We start from the raw sequence: 22,802 nt of genomic DNA on the forward strand, positions 1-22,802 counted from the left end.
TATGAAATTCGTTAGAGGAATAAGAAATAAGCATATAACTAAACATGAAATGTTTAATAATATAGCATGAATTCTAGGTTCTAAGACACAGAAGATAAGACCAATGAAAAAAATTTGGTGTAGAGTTAATCAGCGAAGCACGTCAGCTAGTAATTTTAGTATGATAGAGTTGGTCTATTAATGATGCTTTGATGGAAGGGAACATTCCTGCATGTAACTTCATGAATTATACTTTGTCCATAACATGGGGCAATATATAAGTCATAGAAAAGTAAAAGACATGACAAAATATACATAAAAAATCATGTTTTAAAATGCAATTATAGGAGTTAAGTATCCAAAAAAATGAAACACACAAATGGATAACATCGTATAGTTTAATAAATGAGGAAAAAAGATGAGTTTAATTCGAAGGTGATACTAAAATGACATGCCTAACATCAATGCCTATAAAATAATCTTCTCTGGGCCTCACGGTGCATTGAGAGTCGGTACCCGTGGGACATAGCATCCAAATGCAAAATCCAGACCCATTTGAGATAAGATCACGCACTAACTCTCATGTTTTAGGAAATATTTAAAACGAGCGAATGAACTGATAACTAACTATAGGCTTCTTCAATTAGTCGTGAAGCGGTGAGCGGTATCATTTGGAGCAATGCGGCCCGTTTGATTTACGCGGTTTGATGCTTGGATCCTCTCAATTTGACACCACTGGTGTTTTAATATTAGGAGTAGGTAGATAGATAGTTGATTGATCGAGATTCGCTCAAACTCACGTAAAAAGGTAGTATTGTGATACAAGCCCCAACAATGATTTCGTCAGATCATACTCCCCATTTTAATTCACATTTTCCATTTCTTTTTTAATTCATTAGGAGATCGAGCCAATGGAAAATGTAATGTGTTCCAAATCATCAAAATCTCACAATTGAAAACTTTCAATAATGTGTTTGTTTTTGTTGTTGCGCATATGACAATTTACTTGGAATGACCTTTTTTCAGTCATATGAAATAGGTAGGCACACGGTACTCTTATGGCAAAACATGGCTAAAGATTTTGGATGCACGTGCAGAATTCATGCTTAGTGATGAGTGGCTTTTACACTCATTTTTACCCGCGTTTAAACCATATGTTTTTAGATATTTTGAGTTTATCACTTTGATTTTTTCACTAGAAAAACTAAATGCAAATGTTTTCATACCATTGGCATATGGGGCGCCACTGACTCCGCGATGTCATCCTTGATAACTTTAGTGAAGGGGCTCGAACCAAATTCGTAACAGAAAAGCCCTGAAACCATATCCCATCCGTTTGCACTATATAAAGGAGAAGAGGACCAACCGGCGTATCTTTTCGACATTTATTGGAACTCTTACTTATAACATTTGTGTTTGGGTCCTAGGTTCACTAGCCACACCCTTTCTTACATTGTGTGAACTTACTACCACTACACCACCTCGTAGTATGCCGCTTAAAGAGGTGGTGTTCTATTTAATAACTACCTTCAAATTTAAACTATCAAAGAATTATTTTAATACGTCAATCACATCATACAACTAAGAATCTGCTCACATCTTTCTTTCCCCTTTCGCACGGCGACTAGGGCAAAGCCTCCATCCTTTCGGGCGTCATAGGTGAACCCGTGGATTGGCCTCCCATCTGTTGGCTGATGGAGGGTAGAGGAACCATGGTGCTTCGGTTACGGCTAGTTGGTAGGTTACGGTTTTAGTCCTGTAGCGGCGCCGCTCTGACAGATGACGACGCTTTGACGTAGATTCTTGCCAGCTCCTCAGAACGACGAGGTTAGGGTTCTCGTCATGCATACACAACAACGAGATTTGGTGTCAGGTTCTTAGGATAAATTCAAGGGGTTAAACGACGGTGATTGCAACTCCACGTTGGTCCTTAGGGGCACATGCTCGAGGACTTGTCGTATGTCATCGACAAGGTTAGACCGACTCACATAGGAGTGGTGATAGCGACACGTTGATGACTTGTTCTAGCGGTGACAATGGTCGTTCGGTGGTCGAAAGGCCTCGATGTAATTTTTATTATGTTTAGAGTGCTTTTGTACTTTTGGTGGACCTCCATAACAAATTTATTCCTTTACAAACATTTTTTTGCTCACTACAAGTGTTTACCAGGGGAGGAAGCAACGAGAATTGGGATTTTTGTTTTTGTTTTTGCCACTCTAATTTGTGCACATTTTTTTGCCACTCTAGCTCTTAATATTTACTTTTGCCACTCTATCCTTGTCAGATTGGTATAATAATTAACTAGCCCTCCATTTTTCTTTTGCCACTCGAAATGGCATTTGTGATATAATTTCAAAAGATAAGAGTGACAAAAGTGAGATGTCAATTTTTCGGGTGACATGAGAAAAATAGGCAAAGCTAGAGTAGCAAAAGGAGAATCTCCCCATGAGAAATGCGGCTATTTTTTTCTTTAAAGAAACAGTAAACAAAACCTTGGTCTAAACAACCCCCCTTTAATGTGTGTTTGAGTAACCGCTTCGCTCCCTCACATCCAGGAAAAAGCAATCAGGGAGGCAACAAACTCCTCCCGCGCTCTGCCGGCAAGGCTGTGGGTTCTCTTGCCCTCCGGTCGTCGTTCCGGCGACGGATGGGTGAGGAATGTTAGGAAACGTTGCATGGAAAACAAAAAAAATTCTACACACACAAGATCTATCTATGGAGATGCATAGCAATGAGTGGGAGAGTGTGTCTACGCACCCTCGTAGACCGTAAGTGAAAGCGTTTGTTAACGCGGTTGATGTAGTCGAACTTCTTCGCAATCCAACCAATCGAGTACTGAACGTACGACACATCCGCATTCAACACACGTTCAGCTCGGTGACGTCCTCGCATTCTTGATCCAGCAAGACGACAAAGTAGTGGATGAGTTCCGGCAACACGACGACGTGGTGACGGTGATGGTGAAGTTATCTCTGCAGCTTCGCCTAAGCACTACGAAAAAATGACCGAGGGTGTAAACGGTGGAGGGAGGCGCCGCACACGGCTAAGCAATTGTCGTGGTGATGTGTGGCTCCCCCCTCCCACATATATATATAGGTGGGGGGAGGGAGGAGCAGCCAAGGGGGTGCCCCAAGTAGGCCGAATCCTACTTGGGGTCCTTCCCTAGTGGCGCCCCCCTTTTCATATTTGCCGGATGGGGAAGCAAAGGGGGGAGAGGAAAGGAAGGAGGAGGCCGACCCCCCCCCCCTTTCCTTTTCTCCCCAAGGGCTGCGTCCTAGGAGGGCGCGCCAGCCCCTTGTGGGCTGGTGTGTTCCCCCCTTGGCCCATATGGCCCATTAACCTCCGGGGGGTCCGGTGACCCGATTTCTACCCACTACATCCCGAAACTCTTCCGGTGTCCAAATATCATCATCCTACATATCAATCTTTACCCCCGGACCATTCTGGAGCTCCTCGTCATGCCCGTGATCTCATCCGGGACTCCGAACAACATTCGGTCACCAAATCATATCACTCATATAACACTATATCGTCAACGAACGTTAAGCGTGCGGACCCTACGGGTTCGAGAACTATGTAGACATGACCGAGACACCTCTCCGGTCAATAACCAATAGCGGAACTTGGATGCCCATATTGGCTCCTACATATTCTACCAAGATCTTTATCAGTCGAACCGTTATGACAACATACGTAATTCCTTTTGTCCATCGGTATGTTACTTGCCCGAGATTCGATCGTCGGTATCTTCATACCTAGTTCAATCTCGTTACCGGCAAGTCTCTTTACTCGTTCCGTAATACATCATCTTGCAACTAACTCCTTAGTCACTTTGCTTGCAAGGCTTCTTATGATGTGTATTACCGAGAGGGCTCAGAGATACATCTCCGATACTCGGAGTGACAAATCCTAATCTCGATATATGCCAACTCAACAAACACCTTCAGAGATACATGTATAGAGCATCTTTATGATCATCCAATTACGTTGTGACGTTTGATAGCACACAAGGTATTCCTCCGGTATCCAGGAGTTGCATAATCTCATAGTCGAAGGAATATGTATTTGACATGAAGAAAGCAATAGCAATAAATTGAACGATCAATATGCTAAGCTAACGGATGGGTCTTGTCCATCACATCATTCTCCTAATGATGTGATCCCGTTATCAAATGACAACACATGTCTATGGTTAGGAAACCTTAACCATCTTTGATCAACGAGCTAGTCTAGTAGAGGCTTACTAGGGACACGGTATTTTGTTTATGTATTCACACATGTATTTAAGTTTCCGTTTAATAAAATTCTAGCATGAATAATAAACCTTTATCATGAATAAGGAAATATAAAATAACAACTTCATTATTGCCTCTAGGGCATATTTCCTTCAAGGGAACATCGCTCTCTGCTTGGTTGTAGTTAGGGTTAGGTTTAGTGTGTTCCACAGTGGCGTTTGGATGGCGGTGATGCCGACGTTTGGAATAAAAATTACCTGATCTCAGCCCCATCTCGATGACGCCCTTGGTGGTGAAATCGAGGGATCTGTGGGAACCTCATTCCATCATTTCCTTGATGCGATGGATCTGGTGGTGTTTGTTGTGTCTATGGCAAATCTCAATTGTGTCGTCTTTGTGTTGGGGCAAGGTGATGGTCCAAGAACAAGGTTGGAGACTTGTGAGTGGCAGTTCTGGTGTTTTCCCTCAACGACATCGACGACATGCAACGGATCTGGGTTTCAAGGAGCATGAGGATGATCCCTGATCGACACGCCACAGCTGGCCTTGCTGGCGGCAGGCCTTTTCTTCGGCTCACAAAGCCCTCATGGGCGATGGTGTTTCTTCATCCCTGAAGACGGCAAGTGGCAACGATGGCGGTTGCAGAAATCTGCTTCAATGGAGTTTTCTTGCAAATGTTCCTGGACATGTGTCCTCTCTCTTTTCTGTAGTGGTTTTCGCGTTTTCGTATTGCAATTTGACATTTGTTGAATGGTACATGAAATTTCTCAAAAAAAGGACCCCTTTAATTCCTTCTCGAAGACATTATCTCCTGAATAGTAACCCTATTCATCATTTGCAAAAAAAAGAGAACAGTGATCCTATTATAACACTAAAAAAAAGAATGTAACCCTATTTTTCTAGACTTTAAAAATCAAGAGCAACAATATTTAAAGTTTCCGGACTTCAGAAATCACGTTTAACAAATTTTAAACTGCGAAAAAAAATCAGGCACCGATGTGCGAGGGCGACTCAAGAGCCAACTCGCCCGATCAAATCAGAACAGCGAACGATCAGCGATCCCTTCCGACAGACGGGCCCACGCGGCAGCAGCAGCACCGAGGCCGCACGTGACAGCCCCCCCACATCTCCACCGAGCGATCGCGTCCCGCGACCCCCGTCGCCGCCACCCCGCACCCATCACACATCCCCCGGGCCCACCCACCCCTCTCCGCCATTGCCACAGCAGCAGCAGTAGCGGGATAAGCACGCACGGCAAACAGTTCCAGGAAAAAAAAAAAGAGATTACTTCCTCCCCAGGCCCAGGACAGGAGGAGGAGGAGGGCGAATCGTCCCGTCTCGTCTCGGCCCCCATCTTCTTCCTCCCATCGCATCCCATCCCCGCGCCCGAGTTATTTATAAATACGCAGACCCCAATCGCGCCGGGTTTCGCTAGGGTTCGCGAGATTTCTCCTGCTGCCGCTGCCGGGGTTTGCTCGTCTCGCCTGCTCCATCCGTCCCCGGTGGCCGGAAGCGGCTGGATCGATCCGGGCGTTCGGGGAGTGAGGGGAGATTTGTGCGTGCGGCGCGGGGGTTCCGGAGGGGGCTCGATTCGGCGAGGCTGGGGCGTGGGGGCGGGCGGTCGGGCCACTGGACCTGCGCCCACTGGCTGCGGGCCATGGCCGGGATCGACGGCGCCGGGGACGCCCCCGCCGCGCGGCTGCCCGAGTTGACGCCCGCGGAGCGCGTCGAGCAGGTGCGCCCCTCTCTTTCTCCCCCTGCTACGGTCTCATCTGATCTAACCACCCCTGGCGGCGGTTGCCTGTCTGTGCCTCTGCCCGTGCGCTCCTCTGTTTTTCTCTTGTGCCGTCGGTTGGTTATTAGTCCCGTGGTTCTCCGAGCCGCGAGGGTTCCATACATAGCCAGCGCGATTCCTTCCCTAATCGCTGGGACGGCTCCGCGATTTGCGTTTGTGGAATCGATCGATGGCCGTGCTTACTGGCAGATGCAGTAGGACATTGGGAATTTTTGTGTGCGAATAACCAAACTGTTCCAGACTTTTATTGAGAGTTTCGATGATTCAGTAAGGTAATAGTACAACTGTTTGCAGAATCCTTCAATTTTGCTAATGTAGTGGCATTGTGTTGTTCCCCCTGCAGAAGCTGATTGCCTGTGGAGTTCCGGAAGAGCAGCTGCGGGAGGACCATCAGGAAGGCCTGCTCATGTACCTGGAGGAGCACGCCGATAAGATTTCTGAGGTCACGGCGGCCATCTTGTCAGCGGGCACTGAGATATCGGAGGCCCGCAAGTCCTCGAAGAAGGATAAAGACAGCGGCAGCAGCAGCGACAGCGATGCGTACAGCGAGAGCTTGTCGTGGTTGCAGTGGATGATGTTCCGCAACGAGCCGGATGCAGTGCTTGATGACATGGAGCATAGCAGCGCGGGAGAACGCGCTGTCTGCGGGTCTGTCTGGGGGCAGAACGACCTCGCTTACCGCTGCCGGACCTGCGAAAACGACTCCACATGCGCCATCTGTGTTCCATGCTTCCAGAATGGTAACCACGAGGATCATGATTACTCCATCATGTATACAGGCGGTGGATGTTGTGACTGCGGGGATGCTACTGCCTGGAAGCGTGAAGGGTTCTGCTCAAGGCACAAGGGGGCCGAACAGATTAAGCCTCTTCCCGAGGAGCTTGCGAGCTCTGTGGGGCCTGTGTTGGATGAGCTCTTGCTCTTCTGGAAGGAGAGGATTTGTCTGGTGGAAGCCCCAACTCGGAAGGCTGACGAGGGTACCCCCTGCAAGAGTGTTGCTGAGGAGTTGACGACTTCTATTGCTGACATGCTGCTTCGCTTCTGCACCTCTAGTGAAAGTCTTCTTAGTTTTGTGTCCCAAAGGATCCGTGAGTCACCAGATCTCTTGGATGCATTGACGAGGGCGGAAAGGTTGCTGGACAAGGAAGTTCTGAAAAATTTGCACGAGCTGCTATTGAAACTTATCACTGAACCAGCTTTTAAGTATGAGTTTGCCAAAGTTTTCATACAGTACTATCCTGGTACATTTTCTCAAGTTATTAAAGGGAACAATGATAATCTGCTGGACGAGTATCGACTGATACCGACTTTTTCTGTCCAAATATTTACCGTGCCTACGCTGACTACAAGGCTTGTGCGGGAGCACAATTTGTTGGGTATTCTTCTTGAATGTTTGACAGTTCTATTTCTTTCTTGCGTTGGTGAGGATGCTCATTTACAGGTATGCGTGATTTCTTTCCGTCGCTCAAAAAGTTAGATGTTTATGCTTTACCCAGTCACTGTACACTGATGGGATATTAGTACTTTCCAAGCATAATTGCTATATTTTTTCAAAGCTGCTGGTACAATTCGCGTCGAACATATTTCTGTTATCCGTTAATTGTATAACACTTATAACTCAGTAACAGGGCATAGGCCCTGAATGTTGGCTTGTCATAAACATCAGCGCACCTATCATCTCTCCAATTATTGCATAAGTAAAGAGATAAATAGCATGTCAACATAAGGATTACTGGGGGTGGATGATCAACGTTTAACAGAAATATGTTCAAACACTTCAGGACAATATTTTTGTTGGTTTTTGATAAATGTGTGTATGCTAACAGATCCCAGAAAGATTTTGGTTTCACTTTGGTGTTCTGCCGCGATGTATATAGCTACTTAATATATTGTGATTAGTACAGTGTAATGTGATTTCATATGGTCACAGGAATATTTTCACTTTGTTATTTGCAGACAAGCAAATGGGGAAATTTGTATGATTCTTCTCTTAGATTATTGGAAGATACACGCTATGTCGTGAGCCATGAGGAGGTTTCCAAGTATGTTGCTTATGAGAGGCCTGATCTAACAAGGTCATGGATTAAGCTATTGTCACTTGTGCAAGGAATGGATCCTCAAAAGAGAGTGACAAGTATTCATGTTGAAGATGAAAATGAGAATCTAGCTTCGCCTTTCATGCTAGGACATTATCTTGGGATCATTCAGAATCTTTTGATGAAGGGAGCCTTTTCTTCTCCTGGGCAACAAGAGTCAACTGATGTTACTGTATGCTCCACTGCGATAAAAGGCATGGAAAGTGCCGAGAATCAGCGTCATGCTAAAGTTGGAAGGGTCTCCCAGGAGAACTTGGTATGCAGTTCAAGTACCAGAGAGAGTTCTTCGAGCAGTGAATTACCAGCACCTGCTACCTGTTTAATTCGTCAGTGCTTGAAAGCTATTGAGAGCTGGCTGGAACCTGGTCCTCGGAGGAGAAAGTTGTCGTCCCTCGATGCTAGCAGCACTGATGCTCGCAATTTTCTGGCCTTGCTTGAAGACACTTTGACTATTAACAAAGGTGGATCAAGTAAACAGATTGGTGATGTGGGCATGAAGGTGAATGAAGGATCCCAAATAGATGATGCTGCAGATTATCATGAAGTGGTCGGTTCTCCTGCCCAAGAATCCGACGACATGATGCTGATAGATCAAGTAGGATCGCCTCAGGCTGGAAATGACGCAGGCAAGGGAAAGATGAACAAAAGTAGCAATGGATTAGATGTACAATTACACTCTGAAAATGCCATTTCTGTTGCTCTGACCGATGGCAGCCTTCTATACGCTCACCCAGATTCAAGAATTGATGAGCTAGGAATACTGAACATGACAAGCTGGCCTCGTGTTGTCTTTGATGTCGGTTCACAAGAAACATCTTTCCATATCCCATTACACCGTATGCTTTCTTTACTATTGCGTAAAGCAATTAAGAAATGTTTCGGAGAGGATGCCAAACCAGAGGAATGTTCAGTTGTGCAGTCCAAGGAGTTTTTCTCTCAGGTACTTGGAGGTTTCAAGCCTTATGGGTTTGCTTCAATTGTAATGGAGCATCCATTAAGAGTAAGAGTATTTTGCGCACAAGTGCGTGCTGGAATGTGGCGTAAGAATGGAGATGCAGCTATACTGAGTGCTGAGTGGTACCGCTCTGTGCAATGGTAATTTCTTTGCTCACCTCAAATAAATTGCTATTCAACTAACAGTCCTGAAGTTATATTGTTACCCATCTTTCCAGGCTTGAACAGGGCTTGGAGTCGGATCTGTTTCTGCTGCAATGCTGTGCTGCATTATCTTCTCCAGAGTTCTTTGTGAAGACCATTCAAGAAAGATTTGGTTTGTCGAATTATATATCTCTGGTTCTCACGGAACAGAATGAGTAAGCCCCAAGTTCTGTAATGACATCTACTTCTATTTCTGTTAACATATTGCTTCCTTCAATTTTCGGTGGTACATGTATGTACTTTTTGTGTTGATAATCCAGTCAACTGCTTGTTGTCACTACCTGCCACATGAAGGTTTTCATTGATCACATAAATTAAAAATGACTTAAACCCTGCATTCATCAACATACTTCTTGTGTAACCATGTATTACTCTATTTTATATTCTGGTCTTGTGGAGTATGCTCAGTTTTATCTTCATTGATCTATTTTCTGTCATTACCACTAAGCTATTGTCGTTAACCATTCCATTTGATTGTTCTTTTGTGACGGTGGGAAGTACACAGCTTGTCACGCTGTGATATATTGAACTCTTTTTAAGTTTACTGTGTCTTTTTTTAGTTGCGCATTTGAGTGATGTTCAGGTCAACTTTTTTTGTTTATCATATGATGACACAACAGCCTTAGGCAATATCTTCTTGTTGCTTCTGTGCATTTCCTGTCAATGTTTTTATCATATCCAGATTATAATAGTTTGCCTGGACAGCTTTGTTAAATGCTGATTTTTTTTTATGTCTTTCAGATATGAGCCAGTTCTGATGCAAGAAATGCTAGTTTTTCTTATACAACTAGTCAAAGAACGCAGATTTATTGGGCGTTCGACAGCAGACAACTTGAAGAGAGAATTGATTTATAAATTGGCTGTTGGAGATGCCACCCATAGCCAGATTGTGAAGTCTCTTCCCAGGGACCTTTCGTCAAGTGACCAACTTCAAAGTGTTCTAGATTCACTCGCAGTTTACTCTAATCCATCTGGAATGAAACAGGTTTTAATCCTTGAAATTGTATAACATGCTTCAGCGATTCCTTCTTTACATTTGAATGCATGACTAATAAGAAAAATTATCACAGGGCAAGTATGTGCTTCGCAAAGCATTCTGGAAGGAATTGGACTTGTATCACCCGCGCTGGAATTCCAGAGAAATACAGATTGCTGAAGAGAGATATTACCGTTTTTGCAAAGTTTCTGCTCTTAACGCTCAACTACCTCAATGGACTCATGTTTTTAGCCCTCTGCGCAGTATTTCTAAGATAGCCACCTCCAAAGCTGTCCTTCAAATTGTTCGTGCTGTTCTCTTCTATGCTGTTTACACCGAAGCATCATCGGTATCACGTGCCCCGGACAATGTTCTTGTGATGGGTTTGCACCTTCTTTCGTTGGCACTTGATATATGTGAATCAGAGAGTCAAACGTATGCGGACAAATATGGGATGGACATAGTGCAGCATGATGCTGAATCATGGGTTGTCCTGTCATCGTATGCAGAAGAGACTTTTCCCATATTGACCTACTCTACTGAATCAGTCTCTCCAGAGTCTGACAAAGTAAAGAATGAGAGCATGCTAACCCTGCTTGTTTCACTAATGCGCAAGTACAACGAAGAGAATGACAGCACCTTTTCTGGATCCAAGTACTGCAATGTTCCATCTCTAGTTGAGAGTTTGTTAAAAAGATTTGCCAAGTTAAGTAAGCAGTGCATGTCTGCATTAAGACAAATGGCACCGCAAGTAGTTCCATCTATTCCGGATCATGGTAGCACTAAACAGAATTCTGGATCTCCAGATCTGATGGACAAGAAGGCAAAAGCGCGCCAACGTCAGGCCGCAATCATGGTAAATGCTTAATTAAAAAAGTTAACTATATATTCTCAAGGCATCTTGAGTTTCAGCTTTCGTCAAATAAATTGTTTGGATGGACTTACAAAACCTGGGCATATAATTTTTCGTATCTAATCTGTATTTCAGGCAAAAATGAAAGCAGAGCAGTCAAAATTTGCTGAAAGTATGAAGGCATCAGAAAATGAAGGGCATCCTGATGCAACATTTGAGCCAGATGCATCCAGTTCAACCGCCGTTGCCTCTGAGGAGTCACGACCAGTTTGCTCTCTATGCCGGGATTCAGATTCCAAAAGTCCACTCTGCTATTTGATTCTTCTTCAGGTAATAATCCTTGACTCGACAATGGTGATTCTCTTTTCTGTAGTAATTTGTCAACATAAAGTACCTTTCTCTGTCCCATGTGCAAAAGCATGGCAATTGGACTACAAATTTTCTGTTATGTTATGTTGGTCGTATAGTATTCTTACTTGTTCTATAATCTAGAAATCTCGGCTTGCAACTTTTGTTGAAACGGGCAATCCGTCCTGGGATAATTTGAGTCAATCAAAGAAGACATCTGGGTCCATCAGACGGGAAAAATCAACTGATTCCTCGGGTGCTGGGTCTTCTAGTTCAGAGGAACTTGTCAGGGATACAACGATAGAACCTTCCTTTGAATTAGACAGCATGGAAGTTGACGCATTTCTTGATTTCTCAAATGAGCAACATCCACTGATTAGATATATATCATGTTTCCCAAGTGGACGCTGTACTGGCAATGCAGATGACAATATCTCCCTTGAGACAATTGAGGCTGATGTATACAAGTCTATCGTAAATGATCTGGTTGGCATTCAAGGTGGTGAGCAGTGTTTGTCTAATTCAAATCTCACAGCTGGCTCCAAGACAAGCACAAGCCCTAAAAGTTCTGTTCTGGGAACATATGTTACTTGTCTTTCAACAAAATACCGTCTTTCTTCTTTCTGTGATGTAGCCTCCAAGTCTTCTGCCCCAGTAACAATAAGAAACAGATTTGGTCCTGTTGATTGTGATGGCATCCACATCAATTCTTGTGGACATGCTGTACATCAAGAATGTCATGATCGATATTTGTTTTCCTTGAAACAAAGGTATGCTGCACGGTTTCCATTCAAATCCCTTGAATTCATTCTTATAAAGTTCAAATAGGATACACTATTTCATATTGTGCCTTTGAGTAGTTTTCTGTTTGAATTGGCATCTCACAATTATCCATACGAATATAATAAGCATGAGTTGTCTTTGATCCAACCAATTCAGACCATCCAAAAAGCATTGATCCAATGGAGCCTGCATTAGTGGTTGTCTTATGATGGCTGCTTCTCACACTTCTCTTGATTGAATCTACAATTTCAGTGCAGCAACTTTACGTTTTTGTTTCTTGACAGATATATCAGGAGACTAGGTTTTGAAGGAGGTCAGATTGTCGATCCTGATCTGGTATTTTCTACTGATGCATTAGACACTTTTGTCTTCTTTCTTTTGCTAATTATGTACTTACACCTAGCTTTGTACAGGGAGAGTTGCTGTGTCCAGTGTGTCGCAGACTTGCAAATTCCATTCTTCCAGCATCACCGGATTTCTCTGGTATAACTAGGAAGGCGATGCCAATTGCTCAAACCATGTCTACTGAAGCTGCTGCAACTATACATAATTTACAGTTCCCTCGCGCACTGGCCCTCCTTGGAAGTGCCAGAAAAATTGTTGGACAAAGCACATTTCTAAAAGCTTTTCCTGGGAATGTGAATGACACTGCGGAGCCAGCTTTAGATCCTTCCCTTCGAAGACTCACTATGCTTTACTATCCTCGCAGCAAAAGCAGCTTTTCAGCATCTGAAAGGCTAAGCCCATCCTTGTTTCTCTGGGAAACACTTCGGTACTCTGTCGTTTCAACAGAGATTGCTTCTCGTGATAGAATGTCAAGCTATTCTGCTCAATCGAAGTCTTGCTTAGAATCTCTGCGCAGTGAATTGAATTCATCGAGTGGATTCATATTGTCTCTATTGTTTCGTGTTTCTCACTCTGCACGTGTTCTGAATCGCCGTGAGGTTCTTCTGAGATTTGAAGGTATCCAACTGTTAGCAGGGTCTATTTGCTCTGGTATTTCTGGCGATAAAGATCTTTTGGATGCTACCAAGCGAAAAGGTATATAGGGCACCTTGGCCCCCTTTGTACAATCTTCCTACCGCAAGATTTTTTCCAGTGTTGTTTCTTAGTACTCACCTACTATAGCTATCACGGTAAATTATATAGTTATTAAAAAGATCAGATGGGTAACTTGTATGATGTACCTAATTTTGTGTTTTTGGATCTTGTTTACTGGAAATTCAAATCACTATAACTTGCATGTGCAGGAATATACCATATTTATGTATCCTCTTTCTCACATTTCCGTTTTTGATAGGCACTTCGCTACCTATGGTTGACCCGGAAAGTGAGGGTGAAATATTTCCTGATATTCAATTTTGGAAGCAATGTGCTGATCCAATCCTTGCTCAAGATCCATTTTCTTCATTAATGTCAGCACTTTTCTGTCTACCTGTTGAAGTTTTGACATCCACAGAATTCTTCATCCCTATTGTTCATCTATTCTACATTGTTTGTGTCATTCAGGTATACTGTTCTGCAATCTCCCACCACCTACATATTTCTGTTATGGTGTATTTCTCTGTTAACATATGCATTGTGCTGTAGGCACTAATAACATGCTATCGGGAAGAAGCCTTTGACAGATCAAACTTCCGTAACTGCCTTCTCAACGATGTTTGCCAGGAGATGTCAGGATATGATATTGCTAGAGAATATTTTGTATCTAAGCACATCGATCCCTCTTGTGATCCAAAAGATATGGTACGGAGATTAACACATCCTTATCTTCGGAGGTGTGCATTGCTTTGGGAGCTGCTAAAATCCTCTTCCTCAGCACCCTTATATGACAGTTCCAATATTTGGGAAGGGTCACATCATCACTTAGATAGTAGCACAGCGGAAGGCAATTCTTCACTGGCAGTTGAGCTGGATGGAGTGCGAGAACTGGAACACCTCTTTCAAATTCAGCCACTGGACCTGATTCTCAAAGATGAGTGTGTACATATGCTTGCCTTAAGATGGTCTCAACATTTCTGTGAAGACTACAGATCTCGCAAGTATAGAGGCATCCTCTTTTCTACCCCCGCGGTCCCATTCAGGCTGATGCAGTTACCACCTGTCTACCAAGTTCTCCTAGAAAGGTTTAGTTTGAATCTTCTAAGTTTTCTGGTCTGTGTACGTGTGTGTTCAGTGGCTTCAGGAGCTTGACTTTGGTTTGCAACTTAACATCTTACTCTTTTGTCCACCAGATATGTCAAGATGCAATGCCCTGATTGTGGTTCAGTGCCGGATGAGCCAGCGTTATGTTTGCTTTGTGGCAAGCTATGTTCACCTAGTTGGAAACCATGCTGCAGGTGAGTGTTTCAGCTTTTGTTCTCCCCACTCCACCAATGTTTGTTCTTCTGTAATTTATGAAATGTTAAACCTGTTCTTTTTCTAATGTTTAGGGCTGGTAAATGCCTAAATCATGCGTCTCAGTGTGGTGCTGGTGTTGGCATATTTCTTTTGGTGAGGGTATGTGTCACATCATTCCTCTTCATCCGATGAAGTTACTGTCACATTTTTCTGCTCTTTTTTTTGTGATATCAAAAGATCTTGTCGGTTTTGATAGTTGCTCTTTGCAGAAAACAACAATCCTGTTGCAACGATCGGCTCGTCTTACATTTTGGCCATCTCTGTACCTTGATGCTTTCGGTGAGGAGGTATTGGACTTACTAATGAACATTTTCATTTAATACTTGAGCCTTTTTTCAGCCACTCCGGATATATTTCATCCATGTATGATTCCATATCAGTACCTGCTGCCAAATCAACTGAAGAACATAGGCAATGTAGTATATCTGTTATACTGAATTAATGTGAGGAACCGTCTCCACCAAATAATCGAGTGAACTGATCAACCAATATTTTTTTCGACTGAAAACTGACCAACCGATATTTTTTTTGACTGAAAACTGACCAACCAATATAGCTGCCGGGTCCATGAGGGACGCTATCAAAGAATCCGGCGACACTTAGACTGCAGTCTGCTGCACCACCACCATCCTAGAATATGCACCATGATATGATGCAAATATGATTTAACCTAATCACACAATAGTTGACATTGAGGGTTTGAGCATTGCATGTAGAGTGAATTGCGTGAACTGCCACATACTTAGCCGTAAATCTTTTGAAGCATATCATGGTGTTCCATTTCCTGCCTACAAAAAGAGAAATGGTTCTTTTTGATGGTTACCTCGTGATACAAAGCTATGAAAGTATATGCAACACCTCGTGATAGTATGGGCTGCCAAGTGGTACGACCAAAGCCTGTCGGGATTTTTCTTTTCTTTTTTAGAGCTACCTTGTACCCCTTGCTTATGCATGTATGTACCTTTTGGATGCAGGATCATGAAATGCACAGAGGAAAGCCCTTGTATCTTAGCCAAGAAAGATACGCAGCCCTCACATATCTGGTAACAGTCTCCTTTGCTTATCCTCTATATTTTTCAAGGATCTATGTTCAAGATGGGATAACATATTTTCTTTTGATTTGATAGGTGGCATCTCATAGCCTTGACCGGACTTCTGAAGTTCTGCGGCAAACAACCATCAGCTTTTATACATCTGATTAAGTGCATCGTTTTGAGGAACAATGCCCAAAGGTTTGGATAATGTTTGTTTTTATCATGGAATACTTGGAAGTGCCGTGAAGCATTGTACAGTATGTTTTCCAGGATTAAGATAACTGGCACATCACCCATCCCATAGTAGCCCTGCTGTTACTATTACCTCCCTCCCAAAAAGCTATTCTTACATTTGTCTAGATACGGATGTATCTAGATACGTTTTAGTGTTAGATACTCCCTCCGTCCCAAAATTCTTGTCTTAGATTTGTCTAGATACAGATGTATCAAGTCACGTGTTAGTATTAGATACATCCATATCTAGACAAATCTAAGACAAGAATTTTGGGACGGAGGGAGTACATGTGTATTAGACAAATCTAAGACAAGCTTTTTGGGATGGAGGTAAAATTCCTCTACTGACTGTTCTAGTCGAAGCATATGGGTTCAGAAACTATTTTTTTTACAACAGAGCTCATACAGTAGATGACAAGAAAGAATATGGTTTGACATAGTCAGTTACTCCCTCTGTAAAGAAATATAAGAGTCTTTAGATCACTACTTAGTGATCTAAACACTTATATTTCTTTACGGAGGGAGTAGTTTGCAATATACTCCCTCCGTTCCTAAATATAGGTCTTTCTAGAGGTTTCAACAAGTGACTACATACGGAGCCAAATGAGTGAATCTACACTCTAAAATATGTCTATATATATCCGTATGTGGTAGTCCATTTGAAATCTCTAAAAAGACTTATATTTAGGAACGGAGGGAGGATATTTCATCTCTTGTTATGGGCTCATATTATATATCCCCACCGTTTATGTCTGCATTTCTTGCCGCGGTACGAACCATGGTAACCATGTTGATCTTGGTGTAGCTGTTTTATTGACAGGATCATGTGATGTGCATATTTTCTGGGAACTGTGGTCTAGCTTCATATTCATGCTTTCCAGTGATGGTGAATTGCATCCATTCCCAAGGTGATAACCACAGCATTTTGATTTGCACATGCATGGGCACACATGTTTTCTCTTTGATTTCCCCTTTCTGAAACTTGTCTCATCTTAGGTGGCACGGATTCTGGCAGACTATCGAGCCGTGCGTCGGTGTTTCAGACCTTGTTCGAGCACAATGTACAGCGGTGCCTATGGCGCCCCTTTTTTCTTTCCTTTTTCGTTCTGTTAGCATGTGACCGGATGGTTGGTTGAATTGTTCACATTGTACAAATTCGCCGTGCGAAACTATCTGCAAGAAATGTAGGCTAATTAAACTGGTAACTGCCGTCATTTGCAGCATCATGCAGTATGCATCCCTTTTATTTTTTTGCTTGAAAATCCCCCACTCGTACAAGAAAAGAAAAAACTAGAAAGTTTTTAACGAAACCAATGTTGATAAATCTGGGAATAGTATGTGATCCAGAGAAAAGGCAGTAACCCTCGTGATTTTATAAAATGGGAAACGAATGTGTTCACCCGACTCACAGAAGCTGTCGGCAAGTGCACAGATCGGTCGGGGAGAAAATTCCTTATTTGACACTGTCTTAAAATCTGGTTCCTTATTTGACATTGGAAAAGATTTTCTTCCCTATTTGACACTAGTCCTAAATTTTATTCCCTATACGATACCTTCGTCCATTTTGAGCCTAAATGACACCTGAAAAGACGATTTTGCCCCTCATGTGGTATGTGTGTGCGCGTGTGTGTGGGTGCACGCGCACATGTGTGCTGCTGCATGTGTGTTTGCTACTGCGTGCATGCGCGCGCTGTTGCGTGCCTATGTGCTGCCTGCGTGTGTGCTGCTGCGTGTGTGTGTATGTGTGTGTGCTGCGTGCGTGTGTGCGCGTGCATGTGTGTTGCTGCGTGTGTGTGTGTGCACGCGCGTGCGTGTTGTTGCGTGTGTGTGCGCGTGCGTGTGTGTTGGTGCATGTGTATGTGTTGCTGCGTGTGTGCTCCTGCTCTCGCACTGATGCTGCGTGTGTGCGCTATTGCCCCCCCTCACATATACCACATGAGGGGCAAAAGAGTCTTTTCAGGTGTCATTTAGGCTCAAAATGGACGAAAATGTCATACAGGGAACAAAATTTAAAACTTGTGTCAAATAGGTTTCCAGTGTCAAATAAGGAAGCAGATTTTAAGATAGTGTCAAATAAGGAATTTTCTCTCTGATCTATCTGAGGGTTCTCCTCCGAGCCCATCTCCACCGCCGCCGGGGAGAGGAGCTCCCACCTGCGCTGCCTTGCGCCATTGGCCATGGCATCTTTTTTTTTAAAACGTGGGGCAAAAGATTTGCCCCTTTTCATTAATTAGGAGAGGGAAAAGGTCTTTCAAAGTTGCAGAGGACAAGAAAATAAAAGCCCCAAGCATGGGGTGCATATCACATCCGCACTACCCTTCCGGTAGAATGTGGCCCAAATGTTTCGCCCCGCGGTCGCCCAAAGAATCGCCGCTTTTTGGATGGTGCGAAGAAGGATGGTTGGAGGAGCAAAGTTGCGTCGAAAAACCCTTGCGTTCCTTTCATCCCGGATCGACTTGCATACTAGCATAGTGAGAGAAGACATCGCCCTTCCGTGGATCCTCTGGGTGGCGACCATGTCGAACCACCAGTCCTTGACACTCCTATAGTTCGCCCAGACTGCAACGTCCAAGCTGACAAGCTGAAGCCAGTCCTTCACCAAGCCCCATAACCTCAGCGTGTAGCGGCAGCCAAAGAAGAGGTGCTCGACGGTTTCTAGGCCCCTGCGGCAAAGAGGACAAGGGCCACAGTTTGGCCACCCCCGCTTGGCCAACCGGTCAGCTGTCCAAATCCTGTTTTGTAGAGCAAGCCACACGAGGAATTTGACGTTCGGGGGCGCCCAGGTCTTCCAAACAGGCTTGCACATGTTTGTGCGAATGATAGATAGAAATTGTGCATTGTACGTAGAGGAAGCAGTGTATTCTCCTGAGACCGTATGCTTCCAAATGATGGAGTCTTCGGCATGCTCATCTAGACTAATAGCGTGGATGGAAGTCCACAACCCCAGGAATTGTCTCAGGTGGTCAAAAGAGAACGCAGTCGTAGAGTTGATTTTGCCAATCCATGCTTCATTGTGCAAAGCTTCCCGGACCTTCCATTGCTTTCGAGACGATGCCTCAAAGATCAGGGGCGATGTCCTTGGGCTTGCACCCGTTTAGCCAAGGGGACTCCCAGAAGGGCGCACGAGCGCCGTTGCCGATGGTGATGGTCGTGCATGCATAGAAAAAGAGCTTATCCTCCTCATCACATATGTTACCCAGACCAACCCACAAACTCGTTGGCGCGGTCCATTCGAGCCAGAGCCAGCGCAAACGAAGCGCTCGGCAGAACTTGTCCAGGTGTAGGACCCCAAGGCCCCCCAGGTCTTTGGGTCTACAGACGCGCTCCCAATTGACTTTACACTTGGCCCCAGTCGTCTTGTGCGAGGCCGACCAAAGGAACGCTCGCTCAATCTTGCTGATGTTGTTCAGGGTGCCCCTAGGGATGGGAAGAGCAGTAGCAGTAAAGACAACCTGCGAGGTCAGGACCGATTTGACCAAAACCACTCGGCCCGGAGTTGCAATGTATCTCCCTTCCCAAGGTACAAGCCTTCCTGCGACCTGATCCTCCAGGTACTGAAAGTCGGCACGTTTGAGCTGCCACACCGACAAGGGCAGCCCCAGGTATTTTAGCGGGAAGGAAGCTCTCTTTGCGGGGAGCCCATGAAGAATGGCGTCAAGGTTAAGGTTTCGGCAACGAATGGGGACGACTGAGCTTTTGGAGACATTTGTACAGAGGCCCGTGACCTCCCCAAAACCTTTCAGAATGGAAGCAAGGTTGTCCACATCCTCCTTGATAGGCTTGATGAAAACTGCTGCATCATCGGCGTAGAGCGAGGTCCGAAAGGTAGAACCACGTCCCCTTATCTTGTGAAGCAGCCCATGCCTGGTGGCCAAGTCGAGAACCTGTTGGAGCGGGTCGATGGCAATGACGAACAAAAGGGGTGAGAGCGGGTCGCCTTGACGAAAGCCCTTACCATGCAAAAATGGAGGACCCGCCACACCGTTCAGAAGGACGCGAGACGAGGACGTGCTCAGGAGCGCTGCAATCCAATCCCTGAAGATGCTCGGGAAACCTCTCCGCCGCAGGAGTTGCAGGATGTAGTCCCATCGTACGGAATCAAAAGCCTTGCAGATATCCAGTTTGAAGAGTAAGGAAGGTGTCTTGCTTTTGTTGAGACGTCGAGCGAGGTTGCGGACGTACATGTAGTTGTCATGTATACTTCGTTTTTTAATAAACGCGCTCTGGGCATTGGAGACCAGGTTGTCCATGTGGGGTCCCAAACGAAGCCAAGACGCGTCTGCGTCTTGGCTATAATCTTGGCAATGGCGTGGATGAGGCTAATGGGCCTGTAATCAGCAACTCCTTCCGCGCCATCCTTCTTCGGCAGAAGCACAATGTTTGCTGAGTTTAGCCAATGCATGTTGGAAGTTCGCAGAGTCCCAAAAGAGTGTATAACGCGCATGGCATCCGGTGGCTGCCATTGGTCAGCGTCCACAAAGGTTTACATTTGCAACAAGGTTTTTGTTGCAAAAGGTATAATGTTTCAGCCTCGCAAAAAGACAGAACTTGCAATTTTTTTCTGCAACAAGAGCTATGTGGCAGAAATTTTCTTGGTGTGGCTAGGTCTCAGTCAAATGCTATAACATGTAAAAAACAAAACTAAAGATTTTTTGCACGGATCTCAATGGCATAACACAACCAAGTCTCATTTAACAAGAATGTAAAGCTGCAGAAAATACTGCAACACCATTCTATTTTTTTGTGTGGGTAAAATCTTTGCATTACTCAAATCTCAATGTCCTAACAATCAGCCTCGGCTAGCTCTAAAGAAATTGATGGGCCTGACCCAACCCAGGTCATTGTTCTGCCCTCTTGTCTAGCAAACTTTGCTAAGCTATCGCTAACCTTATTTTGCGTATGATTTATATGAGTAATACAAGAGTCACGAAGAGACATCAGGTGTCTAATTTCTTTAACTAAAGAAGAGTAGGTCGATCTATCAATATCCATCGCTTGAATCAGCTTAACTTCAACAATGGAGTCCATCTCAATAATGATCGGCAAGTCGCTTCTCTGAATTGCAAAAGACAGGCCTTCCATGCAAGCACACAACTCAGCCTCAAGAATTTCTCGGCATGAAAAAAGCTCCCTGCAAGCTGAGTAGATGACATTACCTCTATCATCTCGCAGCACCATCCCCGCACCAGCCGTACCATTTTCTGCAAAGGACCCATCAGTATTCAGTTTCACCCATCCCACCATAGGGGGAATTTGATAGGAGTGCTCTCAACTATTCGAACATGTGGATTTTTAAGTGGCCTGTCGTATGTAACTAAGGACTTCCCTTTGCTCGGATCAGAAGATAGATCAATTTTAAGACCAACCAAGGAATCAAGGTAACTCACCAAATACCTCCTGGACGCTTCCATTGGGGGCGCAGGTTTATGGTGTAACACTTCGTTACGGATGTGCCAAATCCTCCACAAAGTCATAAGAAGCATGCACCTCTCGATTTCTGGCAATGGGTCAAGGACATGAAGCAGCCATTCCTTACCTGTATTTCTAATAGCAGCCAAGTCAGGTAAGGACCAAACCTCCGACATTGTTGACCATAATTCTCTAGCAAAAGTGCAGCGACAGAGGGGATGGAAGTTATCTTCCGGCTCAACAGCACAAATTGGACAAAGGTCATTAACCTCCAGACTCCTACTGTGCTTCTTCTGCCATGTCGGCAAAGCATTAGTAGCGACTTTCCAAGCAAAGTTTCGAACTGTAGGAGGAACATCGCAAGACCAAATAAGGTTCCAACAAGAACGGCGACCATCCGGACTGGAACTAGATCCCGCTGCATTCATTCTGTGAGCTTCATCGAAGGCAAATTGATATGCACTCTTCACAGTAAAAATACCATATTTGCCTGGACCCCAAGCAAGTGTATCATCTTCCAACCGGGGCGAAGCTCGAATTTTAATAATTTCCAACACATCAGGCGGCAAAAAATACTCCTGTAGCAATCCTATATTCCAAGAACCATTAGCATTCAACAATTCAGACACAAAACGTATACGGCATCTGCCCTGAAGCGTGATAGGTTTGAATGAGAAAGGACGGGGTATCCAATTATCACGCCAGACTCGGATGCTCCTGCCATTCCCAACTCTCCAAACCAAACCTTTTTTCAAAAGCTCCAGCCCATAAGAAATAGCCTGCCAAGATGATGAGGCATTCCCAGAAAAAACAGTGTCCTCTAGTTTCCCTTCTGGATAGTACCTGGCCTTCAGAACTTGTGCACATAAGCTCTCTGGTCTAGTAATTAAACGCCAAGCCTGACGAGCTAATAACGCTTGATTAAACAGACGAAAATCCCGGAATCCAGCACCGCCTTTATTCTTTGGCTGTAACAAATCATCCCAAGCACGCCAATGAACCTTCCGTTTACCATTTGAGGAACCCCAATAGAAGCCCCTCACCATCCTAGTGAGCTCATCACATACAGAAAAGGGTAGTTTAAACACGCCCATAATGTAAGTGGGTAATGCTTGCGCTACAGATTTGATGAGTGTCTCTCGACCAGGCTGAGCGAGGAACCCGTCTCCCCACTGAATAAGACGTTTTGTGAGGCTCATTTGCAAATTTTGGAAACGTCCTTTAGACATACGGCCATCAGGAGTTGGAAGACCCAAATACTTTTCTTCAAAAATAGAACTAGAGACATTGAGAACCTCTCTAACTTCCTCTTGAACAGGAGCAGGACAAGAACTTCCAAAGAGAATGGAGCATTTATTAAAGTTCAGACTCTGTCCTGTAGCATTACTATACAAATCCAGAGCATGCTTAACCTTTTCAGCTTGAACACGTGATGCTTCAAAAAATAACATAGTATCATCTGCAAACAAAAGGTGTGAAATACCCGGAGCTCTTCTACATAT

At 44.3% G+C, this 22,802-nt stretch overlaps 1 protein-coding gene across 2 annotated transcripts; it reads left to right on the forward strand.

Annotated features, from left to right (window-relative positions):
* The first annotated feature begins 5,482 nt into the window (after window positions 1–5,482).
* Window positions 5,483–17,096, forward strand: LOC123077144 (E3 ubiquitin-protein ligase PRT6). Of its 2 annotated transcripts, none has more exons than XM_044499361.1 (19): window positions 5,483–5,949; window positions 6,353–7,450; window positions 7,966–9,200; window positions 9,278–9,418; window positions 10,005–10,248; window positions 10,334–11,095; window positions 11,228–11,422; window positions 11,585–12,210; window positions 12,508–12,559; window positions 12,637–13,264; window positions 13,524–13,732; window positions 13,814–14,349; window positions 14,458–14,562; window positions 14,656–14,722; window positions 14,833–14,910; window positions 15,598–15,666; window positions 15,751–15,855; window positions 16,697–16,799; window positions 16,888–17,096. In XM_044499361.1, the coding sequence occupies exons 1-17, from the start codon at window positions 5,872–5,874 to the stop codon at window positions 15,823–15,825; spliced, it is 6,198 nt and encodes a 2,065-aa protein (XP_044355296.1). In that variant the 5' UTR covers window positions 5,483–5,871; the 3' UTR covers window positions 15,826–15,855; window positions 16,697–16,799; window positions 16,888–17,096. The 2 variants fall into 2 exon arrangements, with proteins under 2 accessions (XP_044355296.1, XP_044355295.1); XM_044499360.1 differs by having other exon boundaries at window positions 16,712–16,799.
* The last annotated feature ends 5,706 nt before the right edge of the window (window positions 17,097–22,802 follow it).

The sequence above is a fragment of the Triticum aestivum genome, chromosome 3D (genome assembly GCF_018294505.1).
Source record: "Triticum aestivum cultivar Chinese Spring chromosome 3D, IWGSC CS RefSeq v2.1, whole genome shotgun sequence".
Classification (NCBI taxonomy): domain Eukaryota; kingdom Viridiplantae; phylum Streptophyta; class Magnoliopsida; order Poales; family Poaceae; genus Triticum; species Triticum aestivum.

Coding starts and splice junctions, on each gene's coding strand:
- LOC123077144 (XM_044499361.1), top strand. CDS start 5,872: ATGGCCGGGATCGACGGCGCCGGGGACGCCCCCGCCGCGCGGCTGCCC. Junction 11,096..11,227: donor AACGTCAGGCCGCAATCATG/GTAAATGCTTAA, acceptor TCTGTATTTCAG/GCAAAAATGAAAGCAGAGCA. Junction 14,563..14,655: donor AGTTGGAAACCATGCTGCAG/GTGAGTGTTTCA, acceptor TCTAATGTTTAG/GGCTGGTAAATGCCTAAATC.